General features: G+C 57.3%; 1 protein-coding gene across 1 annotated transcript in view; it reads left to right on the top strand.

The window, feature by feature from the left end:
• Positions 1 to 395: 395 nt before the first annotated feature.
• LOC103809809 (protein sidekick-2-like) overlaps positions 396 to 13,269 on the top strand; it is a gene marked incomplete at both ends in the record, with an annotated part of 13,109 nt that continues 235 nt past the window's right edge. The window contains 9 exons of the mRNA XM_009082679.1: positions 396 to 555; positions 8,704 to 8,810; positions 9,773 to 9,920; positions 10,737 to 10,870; positions 11,728 to 11,839; positions 12,180 to 12,370; positions 12,501 to 12,584; positions 12,654 to 12,848; positions 13,049 to 13,165. Of these exons, the coding sequence (XP_009080927.1) occupies positions 396 to 555; positions 8,704 to 8,810; positions 9,773 to 9,920; positions 10,737 to 10,870; positions 11,728 to 11,839; positions 12,180 to 12,370; positions 12,501 to 12,584; positions 12,654 to 12,848; positions 13,049 to 13,165 (1,248 nt within the window). The remainder of the gene's footprint in view (positions 556 to 8,703; positions 8,811 to 9,772; positions 9,921 to 10,736; positions 10,871 to 11,727; positions 11,840 to 12,179; positions 12,371 to 12,500; positions 12,585 to 12,653; positions 12,849 to 13,048; positions 13,166 to 13,269) is intronic.

The raw sequence follows: 13,269 nt of genomic DNA, 5'->3' as shown, positions 1-13,269 counted from the left end.
TCGCTCTGCTCCCAGCCCCTCCGCCCCTTCACCCCCCGAGTTAAAAGCTCAGTGCTTAGGAGATGCTACAAAGGCAGCTGGGAATAAAGCAAAGAAGCTGCTTGGATAAACCTGCAGCAGGCTGAGGGCTTGTCCATGGGCTTGTGGAGTGGCTCGTGGTGGGACAAAGGGCAGGGCTGAGGGCCTGGCTGGGGCAGGGGGCTGGAGAGGTGACTGCTGTGTTATGGTTGTGCCTGTGATCATGGAATGGTTTGGGTTGGAAGGGATCTTAAAGATTGGCTCATTCCACCCCCTGCCATGGGCAGGACACCAGTGATGACTGGTCCTGGTGCTGTGGGGCTGGTGGACTGTGGGGCTGGCATGTCCCTTATCCTTTTTCCCTCCTCTTTTCATAGATGATGTCTCCCCATACTTCAAGACGGAGCCAGTGAGGAGCCAAGTGCACCTGGAGGGGAACCGCCTGGTCCTGACCTGCATGGCAGAGGGCAGTTGGCCCCTCGAGTTCAAGTGGCTGCACAACAGTCGGGAGCTGACCAAGTTCTCCCTGGAATACCGGTGAGTCTGGATAGGGCTGTGTCAGGGATTGGAATGTGCTGCCCAGGGAGGTGGTGGAGTCACCATCCCTGGAGGTGTTCACAAGGAACATCTGGACATGGCACTCAGTGCTCTCGAGGTGGTGAAGCATCACAGGTTGGACTCGATGTTCTTGAAGAGCTTTTCCAACCTGAATGATTCTGGGATTCTCAGTGCCCACTGCTGTGCATCTGAGGTGAATCCCAGGCCCTGCTGCCAGGGCTGCCATCCCAGGAGGCAGCACAGAGGCAGCCGTTGGCATTCTGGGAGCTGCAGCTCTGTTTGGAGAGCAAACAGGGAATTTAAGCAGGTCAACACCAGGGAGGAGGTGTTTGCACAAGCGGATTAACACCTTAACACGGGGCTGCGGATCACAGCCGGCTCGTGGCTCCCTGAGAACAGCCAGACCAGGGAAGGGGCAAGACAGGAGAGTGCCCAGATCTGGATATCCAGCCCCCTGTGCTGACTTATCCTGCGACAGAGGAACTCCAGCCCCCTGGAGCTGGCCTTTAAATCAAGGCGGGCACCTCTCACATCTCCTCTGAGTGCGTGTGTCATCCTCTCTGTTTTAATCAATAATTCAGGCTGAGACAAGCCGTTCCCCGTTTAAAGGCATCGAGTCCAAAGGCTTCGTGTTGCTGTGGCAACGCGGGGCTGCTCCGGGATGCCAGGAACGCAGGCAGTGTGGCTGGGTGACGTCCCCCTGGCCCCTCCCCAGCGCTGTGCCATGCTGGGATCCTGGAGCCACAGCCATCCCTGGGGACCCTGGGGGCTGTACCCCACTGAGATGTGGTGGCTGCAGCTCTGTGATGCCCCCAAAGTCCCTGCTGGGTGCCCTGTGGGACAGGTGTGTTATCCCTTGTCCCTTGTCTCCAGCCCCAGTGTGAAGGCTGAGACCTGTTGAGCCCCACAATTCCCACAGCTCACACGTGTCAGAAGTGACAGCTCCTGATCCAGGCAGGAGAAATGTGTCAGGACCATGTCCATGGGCTCTGCCCCATCCTCAGAGCATGTCAGGGTGCCTGAGGGGCACCTTCAAACCCAGAATGAGGACTCCTGACTTTCTTTCCTGGGTTACTCCTGGGTTTGCTCCATACCTCAGTTTACCCCTCTGTAGCTTTCCTACAGAGTCCAGCACTGATGTCTCTGCTTTTGGATGCCTGGCAGCTCCACATCCCTACATCCCTGCTCCAAGGTGACTCCCTTCCCCCAGAACCCCTGGCCCCCACCTCCCGTTCCAGCCTGCAGCCAGAAAGGATTAAGGCAGGAAGTGAGAAAACAAACAAACACGTGGGGAAAACCCAAACAAACTCAGCGCAGCGAAGGAGGCAAAGAGCCTCTGTGCAAATCTTTGCCTGGCTCCCAGGAACCTGCCGGCATCCCTGCGCTCCGCCCGGGGCTCCCTGGGGATTTAGAGCGTCGGGATGAGAGTTTGGCCGTCTTGCCTGGCATTGGAAGCTGCTGGTGAGGAAGGAGAAGGACCAAAATTAGTTATGATGGGCAGAAATTGAATTTTAATAGAGCTGTCGGTGGCACGGAGCCAGCCCGCTCAGGCGGCGGCAAGGTTGTAATTAAAAGTTAACGAGTTTAGAAACAGAGTAATCCTTGGAGAGGGAAGGGCTGGTGCTGATGGCCAGGGAGGCTCGGGGATGCTGCTGGCCATGCAAGAATCACGAGTGGCTGTGGGTGTGTTGGCAGCATGGGTGAAGGATGTGGGGTGCAGCCAGTCCTTCCCAGCTTGGTGCTGGCATGTCCCACCTGGTGTGTCCCCCCTTCCAGGGACAGGAGGGACCTTTCCCAGCACCTGTCTGTACCAATGAGGGGGACACCATGCTTTGGAGCAGGGCAATATACTGTAGGAGGCTGTGCCCAGGGACTAGCTGGGCTTGGTGGCATCACTTCGTGGTTCCTAGCCAGACTTGGTCCCATCACCTCGCAGTTCCCAGCCAGCCTTGGTGGCATCACTGTGGTTCCCACCCAGAGAGCAGTGTATCTCCAGGCATTTCATCCTCATCCTCCTACTGCTGCTCCCCAAATCCTCTCCTGAGCAGAGCCTCCCACCGGCACTGCCAGCTGCAATCACCCGTGTGTGCTGTACCCACTTTGGGGGCTGTGTGCAGGGGCTCGCAGCCCCCAGTGCCCTCGGACGGCCCCACCGCATCCCTCAGTGATGGTCGCAGGAGCTCTCTCCACATTTCAAGGGAATGAGCTGCTCTCCCAGTTTGGCAGCGTGTTTCCATAGCGACCGCCCTTTCCTTCCCGCAGCGGCTCCACCGCGGCTGTTGGCGTGTGGCGAGGGACAGGTGGGCAACGCACTCCGCAGGTCCCTGGTCCCGAGCTGGAGAGGACCACAGCACTGCCGCTGCGTGCAGGTGGAGCTGATCCCTTGGGAGCATCCCTAGGGACTGCAGGGGAATCACACACCAGCTTGGCAATATGTGCTGGTGGAGCCATCCTCCCTCAGGAGCATCCCAGGGGATCAAACGTGATGAGGGACCCCCAGAGGGATTGGGGACCAGCCTGGCTCTGTGTGTGTGTGTGTGTAGTCAGCCCCACCTCGGGAGCATCCCTGGGGACTACAGGGGGAATCAGGGACTAGCCTGGCTTCATGTGCATGCAGAGCCATCATCCCTCAGGAGTATCCCTAGGGATTGGGCATGATGAGGGACCCCACAGGGATTGAGCAACAGCCTGTGTGTGTATGTGTAGATATCCTCCCTTGGGAGCATCCCTAGGGACCATGGGGGGATCAGGGTGTCAGTTGGACTCTGTGTGTGTGCGAATGGACCAATCTCCCCTGGAGGCATCCCTGGAGACTGTGGGCAGTTAGGGACCAGCCTGGCTCTGTGTGTGTGCCCATGGACCTGTGTCCCCCATAGGAGCATCCCTGGGGACCATGGAGGGATCAAGGACCAGCCTGGTTTTGTGTGTGCCCATGGACCTGTGTCCCCCATAGGAGCATCCCTGGGGATGGCATGGAATTAGGGACCACCCTGCCTTCCCTCCTTGCTGCCTTCATTGCCAGTCACTGGCATGTGATTCAGAAAACATCTCCCCCATGGGATGCCCACTGCCTCCTGCTCCAGGGACCCTGATGCCTGCTGTGACCTCTGCTGAGGTGCCAGCAGGGTGGGTGGCACAGCCACACTCTCCACTCCGGTGCCCTGGCACTGCTCTCCAGGGCTGGCTCTGTTTTTCCATGCAGAGTCTCTCTGGTGCCAGACTCAGTGAGCTCTCCGGAGCTCGACTGCTCCTCGGACGAGGAATCATAACATGCAAATCAGGCGGCTTGATGTCTTTAATGAAATCCTCGGAAGGAAAGCGCTTCTCTGGTGAATTGAGGATATTTATTTCTCATACAAGAAATTTAACATGCAGATTAGTTGGGGCTGGTAATTTATCACATGAGATTGTCCTATTAAGGGTTGCATCGAGTCCTGCTGCCTTTGGAAATTACCTTACACATAGATTACCTCTGGACAGACTCCCATCCGTAGGGATGCATCTTCTAGCTCCTAAATCAGCCCTTGTGCCTCTCCATATGCCCTTCCTCAGCTAGTGCACGAGCCCAGCAGCTACTAGAGGATCTCCTGCCTTTTCCCAGGAGCCCAGATCCTTTTTGCTGGGAACTTGGAGCCTGGAAAAGTGTAATTCCATGTCCAACACCAGCTGGCTTTGCCCCAGCTTTCCCCAGCCAAGCAGGGCTGGCACGGCTGAGCCTCCCAGTGCCACCCCCCTGCCAGCCCCAACACGTGGTGCCTCTGATCCATTCCCAGCTACTTCCAGGAGCTTTTCTGCATTGGCTCAGCAAGATGTGGGACAGATTTGGGGCTGTTTTGGGGTGCATGTCCTGTAGGGATGCAGGGGAGACAGTACATTGCACACACAGGACCCTGCCAAACATCTATGGCCTGCTGAGGACTCAAAATGCTTGGTGCCCAGAGTTTGTCTTCAGCTTCTATAATACAGAACCAAAAGCCTCTCAAAAACACAGACCTGGGGGCAAACAGGGTGATTCACCCCTGAGTTCATCCTGGGACCCCAACGCGTGCTGCTGCTTGCTGGGAGCTCATCCCAGCCCTGGTGGGTCCAGCTCTTTGCCAGCCCAGGCGTGAAGCCCAACCCTCTCCCCTGGGGAGCTAATTACCATGCAATCATTTAATTAATGGGAGCTGATAAACATGGGAGGGGTTGCAGCCAGGCTGGGTGGGACCTCAGCAGGGAGTTCCTGGTGTCTGTGGCTCTAGCCTGGCCCATATCACCTCTGATGTTGCTGCATGTGGCAAAGCCCCCTGAGTGCTGGTGAGGAGCTGGTAACTGGCAGCACGGGGTGGGTTTTCGTGGGAATGCTTGTGCTGGGAAAGCTCCTGCCTGTCTCTGTTCCTTGTTTGGAGTTGGAGGGGAGACTGTGGGGTTGGTGTGAGTGAGCAGCAGCGCATATTGGGCACAGGGCAGTGGTCCCAGGGAGCTATGCCAGCATTGGGGTGGGCAGGAGGCACATGGACAAGGAGATGGAGAGGATCTCCTCGATGGGACCTCACGTGGGCTCAGATAGTCTGACAGGGAACTCTCAGCCCTGGAGATGCCACAAGAGCTGGGTGATGGCCAAGCTGCTGGTGACTGATGCGTTGGAGCACTCCGGATGCCGCAACACGGATCGAGGCTTGTGCGCTCACTTGGTCCCTGCTCGGCAGGAAGGAGGCTGATTAATACACAGGCATTAATTATTAAATGGCTCATTGTTCTGGCAGGGCCAATTGAGGCAGCGATTTACAGGGCCACCGGCGCCCGCCCAATTCCCCTGACCAAAGGAAAACACTTCAGGCGAGCAGAGAGGCGAAGGCCACGTGTGTCAAAACAGAGCCCGTTCCAATCAGGAGCTAATTGAGATCCAATAACACAGTTAGCAGGGGCTGATGGAATACCAGGGGGGTGTTTAAAGCAGTATTGAGTGCTGGCCTGGTGCGGGTGGAGGTGTCGGGACACGCACTCGGATGCTGCGAGTCGTTAAACCTCTGCTAAGTGTGTTTTAATGCTCACTTGACATTTCATTATCCCACAATAACTATTCAAACGCACGTCCCCTCCTGAATTAATTAGTCGTTATACAGGATATTAATCAAAGGGGACTGTGCCAATGTGCTTCCACCCCAAATCCGATCCAGCTGTTGCTGTTCCTGGGCGGCATTGGAAGAACCTCACAGATTCCTGAGCTCTTCTGGCTTTTCAATTTGATGGATCAAATCCTTTGGCTGATGCTTTTCCCGGCCCCTCTCCACCCCCTCAATCTAAGAATAATTCGGCAGTGTCAGCCCCACGCTTCTCTGCAGCCCTACAATAATAGAGCCACGGCAGCAGCCAAGGCTGAGGCAGAGCCGGAGCGGCGCCGGGAGCAATCCTACTGGAACACCACGGTGCTGGTGCCATGCAACTGGTCACGGTGCTGTGCCCTGCCTCTGCCGTGGGAGCCTGGAAGGATGGATGGATGAATGGATGGATGGATGGAGAGGTTGTCATTCCCGACGTGCAGCCATCCATCTGGCAGATTGATCCGGTGCCAAAGCTGCTTCTGCAAACCCTCTGGTCCCCTGGCACAGGGCTCCTGGCTCTGGTGCCTCCTCCTGACCTCGGGGCTGAGCAGGGCACAGCCACTTCCTGACGGAGCCTGGAGGCTGCTGCTGTTTTCCATCAGAGTGTTCTTTTTGCAGCGTGGGTCAGTCCTTGCTGCGGAAGGGCTTTTCCCCGTGGAGAATGCCCTGTCAACCTCTGTCTTCACAGAGAAGCCAAACAAACCCCTGGAACAGCAGAGTCAGCAGTGAGGACTGTGCCAGGAACTTGGCCAGAACTCACCTCTGTCCTGGCTGGAGTGAGGGCAGATGGGCAAAGCCACACGGTTGGGGCACGGGGATCGATCCCGAGTGGAGGAGCTGCTTGCACAGCACAGAGCCAGGAGCTCTTGGCCATGCAGGAGCTGCTGTGGCTCAAACTGGGAGAGCTGCATGGGGTGACATTCGCCCTCCTCCTGCCTCTAGCACATCTCTCTGCGAGGGGGTGACACCAGGGGTGACATTGGGGGTGAAATCAATTCCCATCCCCTTCCAGCCAAGCGTGATGGGGGAAGGAAATCAAATCCGAGCGGTGCTGGATGAAAGCCTCCGCGGAAGGCGAGCGGGAGAGAACAAAGTGTGTGCTGCTGTGGTTGATGACTGCGGGCTGGGCTGCGCCGGCAATTGATTTCCTTTCTCCAGGCTATTTTCAGCCGCTGAGGTGTGTGTGTGTGGAAGTGCCACTGCTTAATAACTCCTCCAGCTCCGGTGTGTGGGGTCTTGGCTCCCTTAATTGGATCTGCAGGGGTGTCCCCCCTGCGGGGCAAAGACTCCTTGTGTGCAGGGAGGTGTCTTGTGTGTGTGTGGACAAGGCTGTGCTGGGGGCTGTGGGTGCTCCATTCATGGGTGCATCCCTCCATGAGGATGTTTTGGGTCCCGTGGGCTTTGAGCTGTTCCCCTCCCAGGATGAGGGTTGTGGGGGGGATGTGACAGTGAGGATGTGGTACACAGGGATCTGTCATGTGTTTGGGGACAAGGCTGTGCTGGAGGGCAGTGGGTGCTCCATCCGTGGGTGCATCCCCCTGCAAGGGTGGGGATGTTTTGGGTTCCATGGGCTTTGCACTGTCTTCCTTCCAGGATAAGGGTCTGGAGAGGATATGGCAGTGAGGATGAGGTGCACAGGGATCTGTCTGGGGGCAGGAGTGCCCCTACCCAGCTGAGCATCAGCCAGTGTCCGTCCACCCGTCCATCCATGCGTATGTTCGGGAGTCACGGTGTGATTTATTAGCGAGGACACCACAAGGAGAACGGGCCCATTATTCCTGGCGTCTGCATCCGCTCCTGACAGCTCCGTGGAATTGAAATATCTTATTTAAAGCCTCTGGGGAGCATTTTTAAATATCAGCCGTGACACTCAAGGACTCGTTCCCAAAGGGCATCCTCCCTCCTCCCGCGGGGACGGGTGACCCCGGCACACCACGTGGGTGGGTGTCAGCACTGGGGTTGATGCCAGTCCTGCCATGCCTACCTCGTCCCCATGGTGCCACCAGACAAGGTGGGAGCCCCATGTCCCTGTTACCATCTCCCATGCAGGGATGTGGGTGTGGGGGCTGCTGTGCTTCCTGGCAGAGGGAATGTGCTCCTCGGCTCTTATGAAAGTTTAATTTACGCTCAGCCCTCAGAAGAACAAACAAAGCTCTGCTGAAAGAGCCCGCGGCGTCTCTTAACACAAGATTAGATTTTGGGCAAGGAGGGCTGAGCTTGCTGTATTTATTCCCTCTCTGCTTTATCTTGGAGCACTCCCCATTGGGGATGGTGATGCTGCAGCACCTGCCTGGCCCCCCCCAGACACTCACCTCTCTTTTCTGGGGTGATGGAGCAGGAATATCTCTACCCCTCCTTGGGGTGGGCACTGCTTAGAGAGGTCTGGTGGGAACAGGGTCCTGCTCAGGGACCTGAGCAATGCTTGGGGGTGGATGAGCAGAGATGTGGTTATTCCCTTTATCTACTGATCGTCTGCTGGCGCTGGTGGCTGATAAGAGCAGGCACAGGGATGATAAGGGGGTTCAGCTGTGACTCATCAGAGCAGTGCTGGGCTTGGCCACACACAGGTCCAGGCTGAGTGACACCAGCAGACCTCAGTGTCACTGCTGGGGCTCAGTGCAGGGGTCAGGACAGCGGGTGCCAGTCCCCAGGAGCCACCCCACATTTGACAGCTTGAAGCCTCTTGTCCAGTGCCTCCAGCTCACGTTGGTAGGTCACATCCACCCCCTGGGCCAGGAAGGTGACGGTCACCAGTTCATGCCATGTGTGTGGGGTGAGGAAGCACCTCCTGTGTGTGTGGCAGTGAGGAACACAGTGACTCCCCAGCATGCACACACGTGTGTGTGCACACATGGACATGCCTGCATGGATGCACACATGCATGGACACACACCTCCTCAGGGAAGGAGACAGAACCTGGTGCAGGTGCTGCTGCCTGGCAGTAAATAGGGGGAGCGTGTAGGACCTGCAGCCTCTCCCAGGGGCTGTGATGGTGACATGGATGTCCCCCCACTGCTGAGGTGGCTCCTCTCTCCCACAGGTACATGATCACCTCTCTGGACCGCACACACGCCGGGTTCTACCGCTGCATCGTCCGCAACCGCATGGGAGCTCTGCTGCAGCGCCAGACCGAGGTGCAGGTGGCCTGTAAGTGTCCATCCTGCTCCACAGGGACCTGGGGACACTCAACTCCTGGTGCTGTGGGTCAGCTCTGGCATTGTTACCACTTATGGCCAACACACAGCAGTCAGGAGCATCCCTGGGGTGATGCTGGCAGGGACATTCAGAGCATCCCTGGAGTGATGCTGGCAGGGACATCTGGAGCATCCCTGTGGCAATGCTGGAAGAGATGTCTGGAGCATCCCTGGGGTGACACTGGCAGGGATGTCTCAGGAGGGCATGAGAGTTCTGAGGCCTGGAATGGTGGCTCTGTCCCCACAAGGATCTGTCCCTCTCTGTCACCCCTTCCCTCTGGGATGCCCTAAATCCCATCCCCTTAAGTACTTTCCTGAGGAGCAGTGACAAATCAGGAAGCTAATGAGAAATTAATAAGGCAGCTGTGCTAACAACTAATGATAATGGCAAAGTCGTTAAAAAAGGATTCTTTACATGTTTTTAATTACAGCAATTAAGAGAAGTCAATAAAAATCCCATGCCCCCCCTCCCCCTCCATGCCCCCCTCTTCCCACTATTTTCCTCAACTAATGTGTGCTTCCAGCTTGGGAATTGTGAGGTGGGATGGAGGCAGCTATGCCATATCCTTGCCTGTGTGATGCTCCTGGTGCTGGGCCATGGGTTGAGGCATGGAGAGAGGTCAGGGAGCCCTGGGACTGAGCCTTCCTTGGTGGAGAACACATGGGCAGGAGTATCTGACCTGGTTTGTGGGCAGTGCTGGAGGGAAGGATCATAAGGAGCAGCCAGTGGGATCTGAGCTACCTCCCACCATCCCACACACTGAGCCAGCCAACTCCCCAGCCGAGGAGGGGACAGTGAGCAGCCCCTGTGGGAGCCCATCCCCACAGCCTCCAGCCTGCTCCCCAGCCAGACCTGAGCCTGGATCCCTGGGCACATTCCCAGCCCCTGACATGGTTCTCCCACCTGTTTTACAGACATGGGGAGCTTTGAGGACAGCGAGACGCAGCAGAGCGTGTCCCATGGGGAGGCAGCTGTGATCCGCGCCCCACGCATCGCCAGCTTCCCCCAGCCACAGGTCACCTGGTTCCGGGATGGAAGGAAGATCTCCCCCAGCAGCCGCATGTGAGTACCCCCAGGATGCCCCCACTGGCATCCCCCAGCATCCAGGGGGCTGCATTTCCCCTTATCCCTGCTCTGGGGATATTTAACCAATGTCTTGAGCGCATTGTGCTAAACCCCAGGGACAGAGTTGGTGACTAACGGCTGTTTGTCATCAGAGAAACGAATTTTTTTTAATGAAAAATGGAAATAAGAGGGAGGAAGGCAGGTGGAAGGGTGTGATGGACACTCACAGGTATTCAGGTGTCCCTGTGGGGCTGTGGCACATCCCAGTGCTGCTGGAGCCCAGCGCTGGCAGCCGCAGTGTGTGGGAATTGAATTTGTAACCCCCATTATGCAGGAATTGAACTGGTCTCCTTTCCATTTGCAAAGCAGGATTGAGGAGATAAAACTCCTTTATCTCATATTTAATGGTAAAAAAAATGTATTCCCCAAAGCATTTTATGTTTCCTGCAGATTAGATCATTCCATTAAATAAAAAGATAGAGAAGTCCTATGAATCTGCACCTTCCAATGGGCTTTGCTCAGTGTGAGGGTACAGGGCTTGGGACTCCCATCCTGGGTGGGGGACCTGGGGTGGGTGGGAGGAAGGCTGGGGGTCCCATGTGGGTGCTCCCAGGCAGGTGGGAGGGAGGCTGGGGGTCCAATGTGGGTTTTTTTTGTGGGTGCCCCTGGTCAGGTTAGAGGAAGACTGGGGCTCCCATGTGGGTGCCCCAAGGCTGGTGTAGGTGCTGGGTGAGGAATGAGGGTCCCAGCTTGCTGCATCAGTGTCTCCATTGTGTTCACACCCTGACTTACACCACCCACTCCTCCCTGTAGTGCCATCACACTGGAGAACACTCTGGTCATTCTCTCCACGGTGGCCCCAGATGCAGGACGTTACTATGTGCAGGCAGTGAATGACAAGAATGGGGACAACAAGACGAGTCAGCCCATCACTCTGACTGTGGCCAGTGAGTGTGGGGGCCCTGCTCCCCCCCTGCCCTGCTCCCCCTCGTCCTGCCTTTCCCCCAAGTTTAATTTGCAGTAAATCTCTTTGGAGGCTCTGACTTGTGCTGACTTAACAGTTCAGCTGCCTCAAAATTTATTTAGGCTCCCAGGGCTGTGCTGCAGGCACTGGTGTGTCACAGGAGGAGCTCCTGCTCCCACTCCAGATGGATCTATCCATGCCCTGGGAATGGGCTGTCACATGGGATGCTGCAGTGTCACCCCTGCCCTCTGTTCCCCTCTCAGCCCCTGGTGCTGCACACGAAACCCTCCTTAGGGACACCTCTGTGCCCTCATCCCTCCTGTCCCTTAGGACCCTCCAGGACCTCAGCCTATTTGGGTGGTCATAGCCCATCCCATGGGAGATGCTCCAAAGTCACATCAATCCTCTTGGACTCTTCTCCCGTTGCTCCATGGGTGTTATCCCTATCCATGGTGGGCTCTGCCTGTCCTCCTTCCCCATTAATCTGTTTCCCATCCCTCAGTGTCCCGGAGTGCCATAAACTTCCCAGAGCTCCTGTTTATGGATTCAGCTCTATCAGCAGCTTTCGAGCCGATCATGTTTTCACAGTGCCTACATGAGGGTTTTTTATTGTTGCCATCATTTTGCTTTATGTACTCCCTGCTCCCTCCTCCCTGCCTGCCACCAGGCTGGTGGCCGTGCCGTGAGGTGTCATGGGAGTGATTAGGGAGAACTGGGAAGGCTCCTGAAGCCAAGGTGATGGTCCCTGTCACCTCCATGCCAAGCACATCTGGGGGCTGGGGCACTCCAGGGGTGGGCAGGGGGTGCTCACGGCTGTCCTTCTGGCCTCCTTCTCCCCAGATGTGGGTGGCCCAGCTGATCCCATTGCACCCACCATCATTGTCCCACCCAGGAACACCAGTGTGGTGGCTGGGACCTCAGAGGTGACCATGGAGTGTGTGGCCAATGCCAGGTGAGCTGTGGGGTGGGGATGGAGATTCCTCCCTTTTGGCATTGCCTGGCCCCAGGGTTGTCTGCATCCAAGTCCCATCTCACCATGGCTCTGGGATCCTGCAGGATGGAAGGAGGTGGGGGCTGAGTGATCCCAGTTTCTTTCCCACCATGACTCTTGGGTCCTACAGAGAAGTGGGAGGGCTGAGTACACCCAGGTCTTTTCCCATCATAGCTCCTGGATCCTGTAGGTTGGAAGCAGGTCCTTTCCTACCACAGCTCCTGAGTCTTGTGGGATGGAGGGAGGTGAATGTCTCAATGGGGGCCGAGTCTGGCTCTTGACATACTCCTGGCCCCCCCAGGCCACTGATAAAGCTGCACATCATCTGGAAGAAGGATGGGGTGCCCCTCTCCAGCGGCATCAGCGACTACAGCCGCCGCCTCACCATCCTGCACCCGGTGCTGAGTGACAGTGGCTACTACGAGTGTGAGGCTGTGCTGCGCAGCAGCAGTGTGCCTGCTGTGGCTGCGGGTGCCTACCTGTCTGTCCTGGGTGAGCACCTGCCCTTGGGCAGCCCAAACCATGAGTGTCATGAGCTGGGGCACTCTGAGCCCCAGGGCTGAGATGGGAAGGGTCTCAGGTCTATCACAGCCCTCTGCCCAACGCTGGGTTCCCTTGGCAGAGCCCCCACAGTTCATCAAGGAGCCAGAGAGGCACATCACAGCCGAGATGGAGAAGGTGGTGGCCATCCCCTGCCAAGCCAAGGGTGAGACACTCCCCAGCATCCTCCCTGTGCCACTGAGACCTTGTGTGTGATGTGGCTCTCTCCTTGCAGGTGTCCCCCCTCCCGAGATGGCCTGGTACAAGGATGCTGCCCTCATCCACCTGGAGAAGCTGTCGCGCTTCCAGCTGCTGGAGGATGGCAGCCTGCAGATCAGTGGGCTGGTCCCCGACGACACCGGCATGTTCCAGTGCTTCGCCCGCAACGCGGCTGGAGAGGTGCAGACCACCACGTACCTGGCTGTGACCAGTAGGTGCCAGCCCCTCCTGCCTTGGAATCTGGGGTGCCCTGCCCAGGCAGTGGGTGGGATATGCATGGGACACCCCGATTGTACTCTATGGGAGGCTGAGGGAAAACAGGAAACCTTCCTCTTTGGATCGGACCCCCCCCAGTGCCCCTGGAGTGAGTCACCACCTCCAGACTGGGCTCTGTGTCTCTGTGCCCTACAGGCATTGCCCCCAACATCACTCGGGGTCCCCAGGACAGCACAGTGATTGATGGCATGTCTGTCATCCTCAACTGCGAGACCTCAGGGGCTCCTCGCCCAGCCATCACCTGGCAGAAAGGTAAGGGGATGGGGGCGCTGGGGTGGGTGCTCTGCAGAGCCTGCTCTGCCCTGCCCCTGGGCTCGGTGGCCACCAGGGTTGGGGGGGGGGCCATGGACTTGGGG

The sequence above is a fragment of the Acanthisitta chloris genome, unplaced genomic scaffold (assembly GCF_000695815.1).
Source record: "Acanthisitta chloris isolate BGI_N310 unplaced genomic scaffold, ASM69581v1 scaffold29719, whole genome shotgun sequence".
NCBI classification, from domain to species: Eukaryota; Metazoa; Chordata; class Aves; order Passeriformes; family Acanthisittidae; genus Acanthisitta; species Acanthisitta chloris.
The sequence above is the reverse complement of the archived record's forward strand: the minus strand, read 5'-3'. Positions and strand labels throughout refer to the sequence as shown.